The following is a 17,973-nucleotide window of genomic DNA, read 5'->3' as shown; positions in this document are numbered from 1 at the left end:
GAGCCTTTCTTTTCCATAATTGCACTGCTTAAATCCCATCAATAAGGAACTTTGCTTTAAAAACTGTGATGAGTTCATTGGAAGAAGTGAACTTTTAGTTACTTGTACTTCTGTTAATCCATTTTAATCAATTTGACTTGCAGAACAAATGTGGAAAATTAGATTTTAGGCACTTTTTTGAGATTTTACCGTCTGAAGAGCCTCCACTCAAATGAAAAGCAGGTAAACAAATATAATCATCAAGTGGAAACAGACTTTCCCCAAAGGCTTTAAAGGGGGAAGCTTAAAGTTTTAACAAGGTCAAATAGATTTTTAGTAACCCGTTTAATCCCATCAGAATATGTACAAAGAGTATCAAGGCAGAACGTGGCTTTTATGAATATTATTCAAAGTGTGAATTTTCCTGCTCAGTGAAGCCCTCAACAATGAAATTGTTCTTTTCCCCCCCTTTTATCTATCTACAGTGAATATATGTTGGAGTCATTATATTCATTAGACTTCACATAAGTAAATGGAGCATGTGTACAGCAGAAACATGCGGGCAGAAACATTACAGCCACCCGGCCTTCCACATAATTGGGAGGAACAAAGATAACTTTAATCTAAAGAATGAAAGCATGCAAAACTCTCTGCTTTTTTGTTATTAAATTATAAATAAGATCATTTTAATAGTGCTCTTTTTACTTCATTTAACAAGTCGGGGAAGTTAATGGAACATAGTGCAGTGGGCAAGTGACATCTTTAACAGAAACACTACGGTGACACTGGACAAAGTCAAACTGCCAAAGTCAGTCTCTGTAGGGAGCCATGTAAACTTATGCAAACAGTAGCTTATTAAACAAATGACCACCAGCCAGTAGGCACAGATCTATAGTAACACAGATGTTATTTGATGAAAGGCAAGTAAGGGATGACTTTAGTTTGGAATGGCTGATTATACTTAGACGCATGGAGGAGTTTGTGAATCAGGTGGGGTCAAATATCGTCCATTTTGTCCATGTGTCCATGTGTCCATGTGTCCAAACCAAGTGTCTTTATTATTTGGGAGAAAACACAAGCCGGCTCTGGTCAGTGCAAACAGTACTGCAGGTCTGCAGTGTGGCCTGGCTTGTGCGCACATTGGTGCAAAGTCCTTTACTTACCAGACACGTAAAATGCTGTGATTGCAGCCATTCCCCAACTCTGTGAATGGTACTCATGGCCATTGGTCAGTGGTTGTTGATCAATGGTCATGAGAATTTGCATATTAATGATGAAGGAACTGACCTGCCAGCCCATTGTTCCTTCAGTGGTGCTAGTTTCAGTCATTATGCAAAAATGTACTGTTTAAAAGATTGTGGAAACCTGCAGTCAGCTGAGACTGAAGAAGTCACTTGGATGAGTGATGAAACGTTTCTCCCACTGAAAACGTTACGTCCAGATGAACAGAATCAAACTTTGGGGATATACGTTTTTTTCCACCATGCTCGATTTTTCCGATGTATTGCACCTAAATAATGAGATCTGACCAATCAGATCACTGCATTTGGCAACAAGCCGGCCCATACCTCAAAACGCGCAATGGCTCTAAACACGCATAGATAGATAGATAGCAAATGATTTCTCTGCCTGGATTAAACCATGAAATTATCCCTGCTGCTGTTTTCCCAGATTCTCAATTTCTTAAATGTTCTTGTTTAGAAACATGAGGAGCAGCTGATCATGGCTTAATCTTCAACTTTTTCAGTTTGTTTTTGAGGACAATTTTTTCCTCAAAAAAGAAACATGTTTGGTGTGTAATGGTCTAAAGTCTCATTGTCTATTGCTCTGTTTTGGAGTGAGAAGCTACTGGACTATTTTGTCAGTTAGCTTGCTTAGGTTGGTGGAGTTTCTTCTGCAGGTTTGGCCGTCTGTTACCCATTAGCTGTGTGAGCAACGTTTTCTGCTCCTTCTCAGCAATTGCTATATTTATACATTTTATGTTTTCAAAACATATAGTAAAAGGTTATCGTGTCTCTTTAGTGTTCCATTTTAATAATAAAAAATAATAAAATAAAAAAAAATATATTTTTGTCTCCAGTCACTCACATTTAATTGCTTATTCATTTTCTCTGCAAAGCATGTCCTTTCTTCACCACATTTCTATTTCCCTTATGCATACCTAATGATAAATGGCATGCCCGTGCATGAGAAATGACTGGAAGATAAAGAAAAGTTATACCACTTAATTTGTCTATTTACACATTTTAATTAATTTACCAAACAAGATTATTTTTAGGTGCTTAACCTTTGTTTTGTTTTGTTTTGATTTTTTTTTTATGAGTGCCTGGAGTGGAGTCCTTTCTGTGTCGCAGCAACTTACAGTGTTGTCTGATGATGAAGTAACGGACTGGGTCAGGTGCTGGATGTAATTGGGAGACACATAGAGAAAAGAATTAGGTTTGACAGGTCATTCATTCCACTTTAGTGAATAGTAAGCAAGTTGAATGATGGTGAACAGAGCATTTAGACCTCATTAACCAGTCATTCTCTCTCCCTCTCTGTATCATGTTTAAACACGATGTTAAACATATAAACATATTTAAAATACAGCACACTGTTATGTATGCACTGTGTATGTGGGATTGGGCAGCTATGTGCTATCTTGCTGCTTAAAGAATATGCATATAAATCACTTTAAAGAATCCACATCTACAACTGCTACAAATATAGTGAAAATAGCAATAACATCAAACTATAGCTATTAAGATTTAACAATCCTCATGTGTTAATACATGATGTGTGTTCTTTTTAAAAAAAACAACAAATAAAGCATCAACCACAAAAACTTGGGACAGTGCAGATTCAGATCCAGTCCTGTCTGTTGAGCTCCAGTTTCTAGGACAGTGATGTTTTCCAAGCCATAATCAGGTATTTTAATATTACGCACTAAATCCAAAATCTTCACGTTTGGAGTATTGAGCCTGTAATGTCAGAAGAGTCGATTCTTTTTCTGTCCAGAGTCGGTGGATTTGAAAACCAGGAATGCTGCTTCCAGTTCTGTGCACAGAGAGCAGATTTCCACCTATAAGAACCTCTAAGCCGCAATCTGTAATTTGTTTGCTCACATAAATTATGTATATACATCCACATGCATAATGAAAAGGTCTGAGTTATACTGCATAGTAAACCAGCATTTTGTTTTTTGCTTACAAGATGATAAAGCAAAATAGAGACGTGCTCTACTGGTGTAAATCAGCCAGAACTGCAACACATCTGAAATAAAGCTTACAAACATACGTTTGTGTTAACAAAGTATCAGTTTCACAGAAAAAATGTGGAAAGAAAAAAACTTTGTTTATATGTGCTCTGTGTGTGTTTGTTATTTGTAATGGGGTATTGTATTATACCCAAACTAATGATAATCATGCAAATTAAAATAAAAGAAATGATCACATTATGTTCACATAATGTTATGGTAAACAATCAGGTGCAGCTGGGAGCCGCGGTCCTGTTTATAACGGCTCTCTTCCCTTTCAGTAACTTCTTTACTGCAGCCTCAGCTTATCTGCACACTTTATGGCTGACTAAAGTAAAGTGACTACCACTCACAGCCTTCAGTTTTCTGTGGTTGTGAGTACTCCTCTCACACACACACCCATGAATACAATTGTGCACACACACACACACACACAATGGGAAAGACTCACCTCCAGCAACAAATCTACTAAACTGAGTCACACAGGTGCAGTTAGGCTGTGAGGCACTGTGGACTTCTTAATGTAATTACCAGTTTGTTCTCTGCCCTTGCTGAGGCTTCTCATCATTGAGCTACAGCGAGCTGCTCTCTTAAAGAGCGCCTCTGTGCACTACACCTGGAGACACTGGCCTTATATTTTGGCTGTTCGGTGTATTGATGCATGCTCAATCGTCCAGGTAAGAAAATCCCAAAAAGTTGATTCTGTTCATCTGGACGTAGCATTTTGAAAACCCTCAGTCCAGATGAACAAAATAAGCTTCTTGGAATTTAGCTGCGGTTTATGGAGTTAGAATACAGCTTTTAGCATTTTTGCTCATCTTTTTCCTTCATTTGTTTCATATGTTTCGATATACTTTTATTTTATTATTTCTATTGTTCATATGTGATTTCTTTAAGTTCCGGTCATTATGTTTTGTATTTCTCTCATTCCTCTGCACTTCCTATTAGCAGTCTATCTATTCCACATATTTCTGTATTTTATACAGCTGGTACTTGTACTCCAGGTAATTTTTAGTTACTCTAACAGTGGAGATCAGGATTAGCGGTGACATAGAGTTAGTTATCCACTCACTAAGTTAAACCAGGGTTTCCCCTCTGCATTCACACTAATGCGATGTTGTTGGGAGCACCTGATCAGTCACAGTTATTGAGAAGTGTACTGGCAACAAAGTGGGTAATTGTGCAGAGGAAGATGAAACTATATTATGGAGAAAAATCAAGAGATTAAAAACAAAATTGGAACAGAGACTGAAGCAACACAGTCGCTGCAGACAAAGCGGAGGACAGTGAGTGCGCGTGAGAGGAAAAGCACTGTAGAGTAATATAAAATTTAAAGTGTGCATTTTAAATGATTGGTCACTTCAGTGCTGTAATGTGCAGCAAAGACCTCAGAAACAAGTAGGAGCATTCAGAGCTAAAAAAAAAAGAAGAAAAAATTAAACTAAAATCTTAATTTTATTGCTCTGTGCAGCTACTCACCAGATTAATGATTTTCTGCAGCATTAAACTTCTGTTTTATTTGCAACAGTGTTGCATTTTACTGTTAAATTTCTATGTTCTTTGAATATTTTTAATCATTTTATCAACATCATCAACATCTGAATTGGTGGCACTCATAGGGATCATTTTGTATGCAAGTCACATGACCTGCAAAACATCCCTTTTTATATAAGTGAACACAGACAGACAGGGCTACATGCAAATGGAGGACTGACTGAATATCAAGACACCGGTGGGAGCAATGAACCACATGTGAAAACAATGCCAATTCTCAACTGTCTTGACATAATAAAGATGAAAACATACAAATGCAAAACACTCATTTATCTCAATTGTGAGTATTCTAATCCAACATAAAGGTACATATACAAATGCTGTTGCTCACAGAGAACAGTGACAAAAACATTACATTAAATGTAAGAATCTCCCTGCTGGGCCAGTAAGTTATTGGTATTGACTTACCAGCCTCCTGCAGTTACATTGCAGCCATTTTATGGTGTAGATCAGTAAAAATGTGACATACTGCTGCTTCAAAGTGATTATAATCTCCCTGAAAACAACTCAGAGGGACAAATTAATCCAAAATGTCAAATAATTGATTATTTGATGCTCTGTGTGTGTATTTCAAATCCAGCCTATTTGACTGGCACTAACTGCTGTCACACACAAACCCATATCGGCGAGTAATGGGATTTGAATCTTTGCAAAGCCAGAAAAGACAGCACTCAGTGTGTGTTTCTGACCCTTTTACCAGCCGTCCGCTGTAAACGTCAGCCAGTGTCGACCGCCATCTCAGCTCATCACTGTCATGTCCTGTCACATTATCCGGCAGCGCTGAGTGGGGTAGCGTCAGCGTCGGATGCTGTGCTGAACTTTGAGATGGACAGGCCTTCTGTGGGCTGTCAGATAGCATCCAGCAAATGACCTGCTTATTCTCCCTCGCTGTCGACACTCTGCCGACGTCTCCCCTGACACAAAGACATCAGTAGAAATCAAACACAGTCCAAGGAATGAAAGGAGACACCAACAGACAGAACGCCGGGGGGAAGAAAAATACATTTACTTTTTTTTGTAAACAGGAGAAAGAAACAGAAAAGGCTTTTCTTAAACTTAAATATAGACGTGTTTAATCTCACATTAGGCTTGCAATCTTAAACCTGCAACATTCACCTAAATTTGCGTTATCAACCCTGTTAGGGATGTTTACGTGACTGCAAGACCTATTCAAAAAGCACCGCAAACATTTCTTTTTCTCTAATTGCAGATTGGTTGCGCTCGCCATCTGCTCACTGATCGGCTGTGGTGGCTTTACGGTTACCTCAGCCCGGGGCGAGAGGCTGTTTCGAGGCAGACAGCTCATCAGGATGATTGACAGGTTTTGGTGCTGGAACTCGACCAGCTGAGGAAAAACTGCATATTAGAGCTTTAGGAAGTGATTTGAAAGATGACACTGAATTTGCTGCAGCTGGAGATGGTGCACTGCACACTGCTGCAGGCTTCAGAATGGGAGTCTTCCTGTGATATGCCTTTGGTGTGTGGGTGTTTGTGCTTTGCAAGTGGATTATATGTGGGTCGTGGTACATTTGCTCCGGCAACATTTCAGTCTCTGGCAGGCGTGGTCCATGTGGAGTGTTTGGCTCCGTGGGTGGTTGAAGGGAGCAAAGGAATAACATAGCTCTGGCATTGCAGCTGCTCTCTGCAGACGAGCCCCGTACACATCGGCGTGGGGAGGAATTAAATGATACATGACAGGGGGATTTCTTAAAAAGATACGTGCGCAGTGGCGGGGGGGTTTTTGATGGAGAATTGTTGATAAATTAACAGCCCAGCCAAGAACAGCACAGAAGAACAAATTCAGATAGAGAGTCCTGAGTCTCCTTTTCACCACGTTATGCCCGATGATTAATGATATTTCCACGAATAGCTACAAAAATCTTCACTGATTATGCTACTTTTTGTGGCCTCGTCACTGCGGATTCATTTCACAGCATCTGCGCCAAAATGAAAGAGGAATAACATGTTTCTCGCCCAGTGCGTGTTTCTAGTAAGAGGTCACCCATTCTCTTATGGCCCAGATGTTTTTAACTGGCGTTAGCTTTCCACAGCACAGGCTCCACTTTCCCAGCAGGCTGCAGCGAGTGTGGTTCTCTGCTGTAGAGTTTCCTGAGCCAGAGAGCCTCGCCAGATCCGTGTGTCATCCTCTTCTCTCTTTCCAAATAACTTGGGCAAGATTTACAGTACAAAGGTAGACAGTTGCATAACTCTGTCTTTCTGTCCAATTCAGCAACAAAGTGTGTCAGGGCAAAGGCTGAGGAGAGTCCCTTTTCTGTTAATGCAGTGCAGAGACAGTGTTTTAATGTTTCCAGGCTGATCTTCGCCAGGCTTCACATTTCACTGCGTAATACCGAGTGCGTTTCGGTTAAAAAAAACGGCCATTATTTTCCTTTACCTGCTTGACATTGCCTACACGACTAATGCACTTCAGCAAACATGCTTGAAACGCTGACATTTTCTTCCCAGTCAAGACTGTTTGCAAACACTGCACTGCAGATGTTAATGTTAATTCTACTTACAACAGTAGTTGAGTCAGACCCTCTCTTATAAATCAATAAATATTGATATTATTGCAATAATGGAAGCAAATTCATTAAAATTTGGTTTTTAATACGATGTTCACTTGTGACCATTTGCACCTGTGTTTTTGTGTGTTTCCTTTATTAGTCTATGACAGCGTTCGTCTGTCTGTCCCATGTTAACAATATACTTGTTATATGCTGATATATTGATCCCCATACTGGTTTGCAGAATCACAGGTTCAAGGATGCCTCATGATGGAATACCTTTTTATAGAAAAATATAAGTTACACAGACTTGTCCTAGCTACAAACTCCGTTGTGGACGTCAGACAGACATCATGTAAATGATCCCATTTTCATTTAGGAACTAGTTTTAGACTCGACGTCTAGAAAAAATGCTCAGAAATCCTTACAAAACTGTTGTAATTCGTCATGGCAACCATCCATTCACCCATCTTCCTCCACTTATCTGGGATCAGGTCATGGGGACAGCAGCCTAAGCAGAAAAGCCCAGACCTCCCTCTAACCGGCCACCTCCTCAAGCTTGCCTGGACCAAGGCATTCCCAGGTCAACCGAGAGATATAATTTCTCTAGCATATCCTGGGTCTGCCCTGGGGCCTTCTTCCGGTGGGACATGCCCAGAACACCTCACCTGGGAGAGCACCCAGGAGGCATCCTTATCAGATGCCCGAACCACCTCAACTGGCTTCTTTTGATGTGGAGTAGCAGCGGCTCTACTCTGAGCCTCTCCTGGATGGCTGAACTCCTTACCCCATCTCTAAGGGAGAGGCCAGCCACCCTTCGGAGGAAGGCCATTTCCGGCACTTGTATCCGCGATCTCGTTCTTTCGGTCACTAACCACAGCTCGTGACCACAGGTGAGGTAGGGACGTAGATCGAAAAACTGAGAGCTTCACTTCTACACTCAGCTCTTTCTTCACCACGACGGACAGGTACAGTTTTCGCTTCACTGCAGCATTTGTCGATCTCCCGCTAATGCTGGAAACCTTCCTAAGAATATTTTGGTTTCATTTGGTCCATACTGACAAGATAGCATCACAAAGATGCAGCAGGTTTGCAATTCTCCTTCTCCACCACATCCCAAAGGTGCTCTGTCCATTTGAGATCTAGTGATTGTGGAAATTGTTTGAGGAAAGTGAAATCATGGTCATGTTCAAGAAACCAGTCTCAGCTTTGTGACATGAGATGTTATCCTGCTGGAAGCACCCATCAGAAGATGGGTACATTGTGAATTGTAGCCTCAGTTTTCTGTTCTCAGCTGCTCTGCTGCTGTCGCTCATCTGTTTTGAGGTTCAAGTTGTTTGGATTTCATACCTTGGTTGTAATGAGTCATTATGTGAGTTACTGTTAGCTTCCAGTCAGCTTGAAGCTGTCAGACTATTCTCTGACCTCTGACATCAACAAGGCATTTTCACCAAGAGACCTGATGTAGGAGATTTTCTCTTTTTCAGTTTATTTTCTGTAAATTCTACAGATTGTTGTGCAGGAAAATCCCAGTAGATCTGCTTTTTTGGAAATAGTTAGGCCAGCCAGTCTGGCGTCGGCAACCATTCCATCCATCCATGTTCAAGTTACTTGAATCCCCTTTCTTCCAGTTCAAACCATGTGGCTGATCAGCCACACTGTGCTTCATTGTGCCTCAATACATATAGCTGAATAGGTGTATGTATGGAAGTGGCCAGTGTAGACTGGGCTGTGTAGCTGCAGGATGTTAAAGAGTTTATTTCTTGATATCAGAAACGTTAGAACCGCCTTTGTGTTTCTAACATTTAATTTTCTTTTTATTTTCTGTCAGTACACTCTTCATTAAAGCTGATAACATATTCCAGTTTCCCATCTGTTGAGTAGGCGTGTTAGGTCGTTCTACCTGCTGAGAATACTGGTGGAGATGGAAAAGCTTTTATTAGTCTGCCCTCTTCTCTGCTTCTGTCACGGAATAATCAGAAGTCGTGGAACTCAGAATAGCTGCACACTTCAATGTAAATGTAAGTATTTTTCTACACAAGAAAAGCAACTTTGCCTAGGTTTCTCGCACCTCAGACTGTTTGCATTTTGTTTTCCAGCCAGTCTGGAAGCACTTTTAAACAACCAAACACACTAAAAGTGTCACATTCATCTTTAGGCAACAGTAAATGTTTCAAACCCCTTAGGGACGCTCTGTAAATACACACAAGCCTAAAACAGGGAAAGTGTGGGAACTTTTAAAGTCCATTATTCACTTTCCTTTTGGCTCTATCCTAACTGTTCCCCTGTGTTTACCACCTTGTCCCTAATTTTGATTCCCTGATATTTTGGTGTACAGTTAGAGTGCCCCTGGTTTGTAATTAAGTAAATAAGGGCAGTGTAAGTTAATCAAAAAATCACATTAACCCAAAACAGGATGTTCAAAGACAATAAAGGTAAACTGCAGAGTCTGATCATGGTAATAATGAAACACAGTTGCACCCCTCACTGATGACTGCTACAGTGGATTGAGGATTACTTTGTGATACTGCTGATTGTCTGTGAACAATAGTGAGTAATTTGTCAGAGACACCCTCATTTCTGTGACAGCTCAACTGGTACAATTTTTCTTGTATTATTATTGCAGGACTTTGATTGCCAAAGCGACAATAATAAGCGATTTCAACTCTATTTGAGACAAACATTTCATGAAAATACAAACAACACAAACTATATTTACAAAGGCAGGGCAGACCAAGTAAAAGCAAGCATGTGTTATTACACGTACTCTGCAATCAAAATGGATTTTGATGTAAGACCTGGGTCTGCAGTTTTTTTTAAATTTACTACCTAAACTTTAGATGGTTGTGTTTAAACCTTTCTTTTATCTTGCGGTCATCTGGTCATCTGTGCTTTATACTACTAAGTTAAAAACCCTGCTGTAATACAGAGAAACCTCCAATGAGCACATGACCCGCACATGACTCCCTATGAGCAAGCACTTGGCAACAGTGGCAAGGAAAAACTCCCTGTTAACAGGAAGAACCGTCTGGGAGAACCAGGCTGAGCGGTTGGGGGTAAGGGGGAGGGAGACGCAGCAAAAGACACACTGAACAAGAGAACCAGTAATTACCCCATCTAATACTGATGTTCTCTAGAATACACGCTCGTTACAGTGTAACACGTCATCAGGGCATTTGAGTCAAACATATTATTGACTTCATAATAGAATTAAAATCTAGTCATGACTAGAATAGTTGTTAAATCTTATGGAAATCTTATGCCTTGAATGCTCAGTCTGCTCAGCATCTAAACAAATTTGACAGTCTGTAGGCTAAATATTTTAAAGCTATGCAAGTAGATACAGTTACAGTAATGTGACTGCTTTGAATATTGCTTCTGTTTGCCATACAGTGGGTAATAAGCGGTACTTTTCAGTATTACAATGATCTCCACCAAAATGGCAATTGTGAAGCACTTCTTGCATTAGACTTCATGATAGTCCTGACATTTCTATGTCCGTAGTCTTGGTCTCCCCAATACTTACAGATTTGTCCTTCATGCAGACAGGACAAATCTGTAAGACGTGTAAGTTAGAGCCAAAGGAAAATCCACTGCAGTTTTCATATTCTTATTCTTAACTTTTGGTGACTGAGTTTGCTTTTCCTCTAGGATAATGCAAATATTTGCATTTCAAATGAACAAAAACAGCATTTCTGATAAGATTTCTGTCAAATAAGGAAACACAGATTCATTCTCTTCGCTGTTGACAGCCCAGTCGTGCTTGCTGTTGTGCATTTGCAGTCACTCACTGCAGTTCTTTTCTCTTCCAGGAAAAACTTTGGATCATGACCTCACAGTTTACTTAAAGGGCATATCTTTTAACACACAACTCTAGGGTATAAACTTGTTTTTTCATTTCTCTGTTGTGGTTTTGGTGACTTTATAAAACTATACTAAAAGCACCAAACTCCCATTACAATAGTCTTTCATTAAAGCAGCACATCTGATTCTGCTCTGAGCCTGTTGCCTCTGGCTAAGCTTCAACAAATCGTGCTTCCCAGACATTGTCTTGGGTTTTAATCAATAGGAAATAATTCAAATGAACTACGTTAGAAATCAGAAGTGTAATTCACTGCTCCAAAGTGCTTTACTCTGCTCCAGAATATTTGCTTCACCATTAGGTCAGTGTGAACCTGTTCATCCTGTGTCTAGGTTCCTGGAGGGATCTCTATCATCAGAGCAGGATTTCTGTCAGGATGATGTCTGAACTCCTCCTCCGCTCTTTTGTTCAGCAGTTTTCTTCTCCCACTTTTCCTGTGTCTTCCCTGGAATTTTCCATTGCCTGTCTTACGTCAGCTATACTCAAGTTGCCCTCAGAGAGTTTACCTCCTCTTGAGAACAGCTGACCTTGCGGCTACTCTGCCCACCCACTAGGCATTCGTTGAGTCCCAGCAGAGACACAGTTTTTAGCCGGTCTTTTCCAGATTGTTGCTGCCAAGCTGCTGTAACGTTCCAGTCATTGCTGTCACCTGCACACAATTACTGCCCTTCCTGTTTTAGTCCTTTTCAAGTTGTTTGTCTGACTCCTGCTGCCTACCCATGGCTGACGTGGGTGAAGATCAAAATGTCAGTAATCATTGTCAGTATAGACCAATAAGAGGTAAAACTTTTTAAAGATGACCAAAGATTTGAATTTTTTAAAAAAGACAACTGCCTGGTTCCTCTTTGTGGCACCGCTGTTCGTCTTTTTCTTTTTTTTCTAATCCCAATAAAAAATACATCAAGCTTCTTTTTCTACCTCTGCACACAAATACTTTTAAAGTAATGCTTCAGTTCAGCTGAACAGCTTCCACTGAAAGCGACAGTGTAACATCACTGTGCCCACCTTCTGCAGCACAATTGTCGAGGTGTGTTAGTTAATCCTCCCACGCGGAGCCGGCACCTTTCCACTTTCCCCAGCCAAGTGGTGCCTATTCAGACTTTTTCATGAGAGAGGCAGATGTGTTTGTTCATTCCCCAAAGCTCTGTCAGCACACAGAGGGAGGCACACACACACCAAACAGACAAGCAACACGAAGCTGTGCAAGTTCTAAAGTGCAGTCGCTGTGCAGCTGAAGGGCATTTGCTCATATTTGTGGGGTTTGGGCACTAGTATTCTGTCTTCTGTCAAATGAACAAAGAATTGATCGTGCTAACAGTTATTATCTGTGCACAGCTTGATATCACTTATGCCTACACACTAAAGAATTGCAGTTCACAATAAAGCAGCTGCATTTCCAATATCCAGAGAGTAACACACACTGCTTTGTTTTTACAGTGCTTTTGGGGTTTAATGAGTTGAGCTGAAAGTGAAAGAGCAATTTGCTTTTTTCTGGTCTCTTTCACATGTGTATGGTACATGGAAAGAAGAGAAAGCAGCAGCAATGTTGGAAGCTGGAGCCTATCCCAGCTGTTGTAGGGCACGAGGCAGGATATACTCTGGACAGGTCGCAAATCTACTGTGAACATGTTTATTTCTGGTGTTAGCTCCTTTATTCTCAAGCGATCACCACAGCAGGTAGTTCCACATTTGATTTGGCAGATTTTTTTTTAACAGACGTTCTTCCTGAGGCAGCGCTAAAGGTATTTGTGTCTCTTCCCAGAATCAAACCTGGGACCCTTTGATTGTTAGGCAAATGTGTTAACCACTACACAGCCACTGTGTTTATTTTTGCTGTTAAGTTCTGCATGTTATGGTCGTCTACAGAGATTGGCTTGAATTTGGAGCCAAGCTCAAGTGGCCATTCAACGACAGTATATTATCTGAGATTTGGTAGGCATAGGAAAGATCTCGCTCACCTTCTAGCAAGTTAAATTTAATGTGCTTTCAGGTGAGAACATAGTAAAAATAGTATAAAAAAAGCCACAGGTGTCCTGTAACTGTTCCCTTGAGGGAGCTTGCCAAAAGCCATTACTGTAAGATTAGTAAAGAGTGGTGGCGTATGCCTAAAGTAAGCAAATAGACCATTAATTCAGTTTTAATGTTCGAGCCAGAAATCACCTGTTGAAGGGAAAGATGGATGTCTGGCTTTCTAGAAAGCCCCAGGCAGCCTGTTTTCTTTTCACAGTCAAGCGAGCGAGCGGAATGAAGCTGATTTACAGGTCGGCTTTAGCACCGTTTTAATTATCCTCTCTCTGTGTGTCTTTCTCCATCCTCCAGATGGACCCGGTGCAGAAAGCCGTCCTCCATCACACCCTCGGACTCCCTCCCACCGCCAAGAGGAAGCACGTCTCCTGCAGCGTTTGCCAACTGAGGTTCAACTCACAGGTGAGGAAGTTTTCTTCTGAAGAGGAAAGAAAGTTCAAAAGTCACAAGTACTCCTGCAAGAGATGAACACTGAAAAGAAAAAGAAAGACATGAGAAAAATGGCATCACATCACAACCTGCACAGGAGAAAGTTTAAAACTCTTCCTGCCCTGCTGTCAGCCATACTGTCTTAATGCTCTGTTGAAGTTGAAGTTATTCTATTGCACACGGTAACACATACTGTCACTGTGGCTAAAGGGTAAGATTAAAGGGTAACATAGAAGTTTTAAAGAGAAAAGGTGGAATTTTCTTCATTCACTGCGTGGGGACAGTCAAAGAGCGATTTAGCAGTGCATTAAATGTGTGTGCATGTCGTGCTCTGTTAGGGTTTGGTTTTAGCTGTGAACAAGACAAAAGGATGATTTTAAAAAATATCTTTGTGATGTAAATGAATGAAACAGGACATAATGACAGGAACTCTGCATTCTAATAACCTTACGAGCCACTGCGTACTTATTATTAAATCATTATAGACTGCATATAAAAAGATGGCCTTGATCTTAGGGTCTGAAAAATGAAGTCAGTGTGGGTGGGTGGGCCTACAACCTGCTTTCTTTTAAATGCTCTTCAGTGGGGAACCGCTGGGTTAGCAAGCTGCATAAACTGCATGGGTCCAATGCAGTACAAGAGGTCATCTCACCAATCCGAATCAGAATAGTTTATCAATACCTGAGGAAATTATGTGGTCACAGTTGCTCCATGACAGTAAGAACAGAAACTAATGGAACTATAATAAATAATAAAATATATTATAAAGATACAAAATTTCATAAAACATGTCTAATAGATACAAATAGCTCTAATTATGATTATCCCAGTATATTGCTCAATGTAAATATATATGGCTGACACTGAGATGCACCTCATATCATACTGTACTTTCTCATTTTCTCTGTAGTAGAAAATACAAGCTTTTTGTATGGTGGGTACTGCACAGCAGCCAATATTAATTGCATCAATAGGACGAACATGGTGGAAAGGTCCATGTCAGTGAGTCCAGTTAGTGTAGATGAGACTTACCAGGTGGCGACAACTGCCCATCACTGCCCTAACCAGGCTGTAAATATTTCAGTTGCATTTTAACATACAGCTCTATGGTGTCTTTTGAAGTCATCCCCGAGTGGCACCAAGAGGAACTGCTTTTTTTTCTGCTTCCATGTTTCTTCATTTTTCAGCCCTGGAGGTTTCATTTTGGTTTGCAGATGGAGCCCAGATTGTCTATGATAAACTGACTCTTAATTAATGCCTACCAGGATGAGTTTAGAGTTGCAAGTATTATTTTTTTCTACAACATGGCATTTATTTTGTAAATCATAGTCCAGTGTTACCAGATGGGTGCCTTTGATTTCTCTGAGCCGGGCTTTAATTCTGCAAAAAAAACCAGAAAAAAGCTCCATCTACACCACGTCGTTGCTTTACAAACAGCCTGCATCAATACATCTTCTTTGGCTCTATGGAGAGCATGAATTTAAAGGGTTTATGGAATATTTCTAAATCTCATAGAATAGTGTGTGATTTTTGCCCTATATCAGCTGAAATAGGGTGTACCGCCCACAACAACAACAGTTAGATAAGAAAAAGAAAATGTAACCTATAATTTTTTATAAAGTATATTCATATTCAAAATCGACACACTCGAGTCAGAGCCACCTAACACTCTTCTGGATCATGTTTGACCTACAGTTCAGCAACTAAAACTGCAGCTGACTTCCTGTGATTAAATCCTGATAATAATTCCTGTCAGGCTTGTCTCCTGTGTGGGGAAAACTTGCTGGAATCCACGGCACACCTGGTGGAGGAAATGTCCTCTTCACACCCCAGGAGAGTCTCCATTTATCCACTGAAAAACACAATTAAAAGCCTCACTACCTTGTTGTGAGAGAGGTGAGAAATAGTGAGGAAGAGAAGGAGAGAAAACAATTTGTGTACCAAACAAAAAAGAAAAAAGCATAGAGCTCACCTATGAAACAGAACATGTACAGATAAAACTGTGATGGATATTCACAGTAGACATGCCTTAAATATCAGTGCTGTCATCAATAAAATGGGTGCAAACATCAGTCTCAACGCTTGATTTAAATATTCTCCTCCCTACATTTTCCACAAGATCATTGCAAAAATGATCTCTCACCTCAGACACACAACCTTGTCACTGTGGGTTTTTTGTAAATACCGACCATTTCTTTTTTACACCAAAACCCAGTTTGTACTGGGGTAACATGTTTGTAAGTCTGGCCCATAGACTGCACATAGATCTAAAAAGTGAATGCAACAATAAAGGGCAACACTTGATTATTTCCTCAAGAACATTTCCTAATGAGTTCATGATCGCTATCATAAGTTGAAACCTTATTTAACAGAGAATTGTGTTCATTTTATGGACAGATTTTGGTTATGAGACCAGGCTGGCGTTTCTTCATGCATTTCTCTTCCCATCATTCTCACACGAGTCAATCTTGGTTTGAGAAGCGTGCCGCTCTTTTTAGCGTTTTCTGACAGTTTAATCTGATCTCCTTGCTCTTGAGTGCAACCAGTGGCTTTCACCTTGTTGTAAACTCTCTGTGATTACACTGATGAAGACATCTTTTAATTGTAGACATCGACAATGATAACTCGACCTGCTTGAAAGTGTTCTAGAAAGGATTTTGTGATTATTCAGAGTTGTTGTTTTCTGCAGGCTTCTGATGTTGCTGAACTGGACGCTGCATTCCTTCTTTTTACAATGTACCAGATTGTTGATTTGGTTATTCTGAAAGTTTTTGCTGACTCTCTGATAGTTTATTTTGGTTTTTCAGCACAGTTATGGCGTCCTTCACTCACATCAACATATCTTTAGAACTCATAGAAAGAAGCCCAATGAAAAGATGACAAATTCTAATTTAATACTTGGAATCTGTTTAATCTGTCATGGAATAACACAGGAACAGGCCTCATTTGGCTGTAAAACAATCTATCAGTCAGCTGTTCAGTTACTTTTGAGCCTATGAAACAGTTAATTCAATACTTTTGATAAAACTCTTGTATTAAAGTTTAAAATCAGCACTTTAATCATATCTTGAGTATTTTGTGTGGTGGTGTACAGAGGTAAAATTACAAAAATTGCATTAATATCTAATTATGGATCTAACTATATACGGCTACAGTGGTGGTAATGGTTTCCAACTGTTTTCTGTTTTTGGATATTAATAACATCTTTATTATGGCCAGTCACAGTAAAGTTGTTTTAAAGTGAAATAAAAGAGCTTTAATGGACAGAGGATGAAGTAATGTACATGATTTAAAGTGATTCATGCAAAGTTTTTGTGGTCCAAAAAATATCAACACAAAATTAGAAACATGGATAGGAACAACCCTTTTTAAAACGGGTAATCATTAAATTTGTGTTTCCACATCATCTGGAGAGATTGGATACAAAACGTTAGTGTCTCGACACGTTGAGGAGTTTCAGAATGCCGTGTAGCTCTCTTTCGCTCTGCAAAGCTCATAACAGCTTCAGTATGATAGGATTTCTTGTCCTTATATTTGTCATCATCACACTGAGTTTCAGTAATATATATCATATGTTCCAAACCGAATGTATTTTTGCCTTCATTAGATTATATGTGCTCGCTCTAATATGCTGTAATGAAATGCATGGCAATGCTATTAGCTCGCTAAATTTAAATGACGGACAGGCAGATGGGTTTCATTTCTTCCTGCACCTGATTTCCATACCATTTTCAAAGTAATCAAAAAATTTAAAAGGAAAATCACGGCTCCTGCTGCACGCCGTTAAATCAGCTGTATCCCCAAATAGCAGTGTGGTGGCTCCATGATTAAATGAGTAATCAATTCTTTTCAAACACTGAATGGGTAGGTGATTACTCAGAATGAGATTATTATGTTTTACATGGGGAAATCTGCCTTAGTATATATTTACTATCCATCAGCTGCTAATTTAAAGCTTCATTAGAGAAATAGAGCCTGTGTTCAGCTGTCAGTGGACAGGTAGCACTGTGAGAGAGAGGGGGTTGAAAATGAACTCAGGAGCTGTTTTCTTCTATTTTATTCAAGGATACAACAGGGAATTGTTTTAATTTGCTCCAGTGATCGTTTATCATAAATGTGAGATGATGCAGGGAGAGAAGCTCGACCTGTCCTTCATACTCAATACTGAAACATTCTGAGGACGGAAGACAGTCGAGTTAAAAACCAGTTAATGGCCTGAGATCTTAAAAAGAAAAAAACCTTCTCAGCTTTAATGGATTTTAAGATCTTTCTGCTTTACTTTGCAGTCATGTTTATGAGTTAGGGTCATAAACATGCCTCAAGTCTGCAATTTGTTAAGTGCGAGTGAGTCACCAGATAGTCTCATCTGCTCCATCACG

General features: G+C 39.9%; 1 protein-coding gene across 1 annotated transcript in view; it reads left to right on the top strand.

Annotated features, from left to right (window-relative positions):
• Positions 1 to 17,973, top strand: part of znf385d (zinc finger protein 385D) — a 98,697-nt gene that overhangs the window by 27,851 nt on the left and 52,873 nt on the right. The window contains exon 3 of the mRNA XM_005923728.3: positions 13,460 to 13,567. Coding sequence (XP_005923790.1) covers positions 13,460 to 13,567 — 108 coding nt within the window. The remainder of the gene's footprint in view (positions 1 to 13,459; positions 13,568 to 17,973) is intronic.

Source organism: Haplochromis burtoni, unplaced genomic scaffold (assembly GCF_018398535.1).
Source record: "Haplochromis burtoni strain Fernald_Lab_line unplaced genomic scaffold, NCSU_Asbu1 Contig_64, whole genome shotgun sequence".
NCBI classification, from domain to species: domain Eukaryota; kingdom Metazoa; phylum Chordata; class Actinopteri; order Cichliformes; family Cichlidae; genus Haplochromis; species Haplochromis burtoni.
This window is presented reverse-complemented; position numbering and strand designations above follow the sequence as displayed.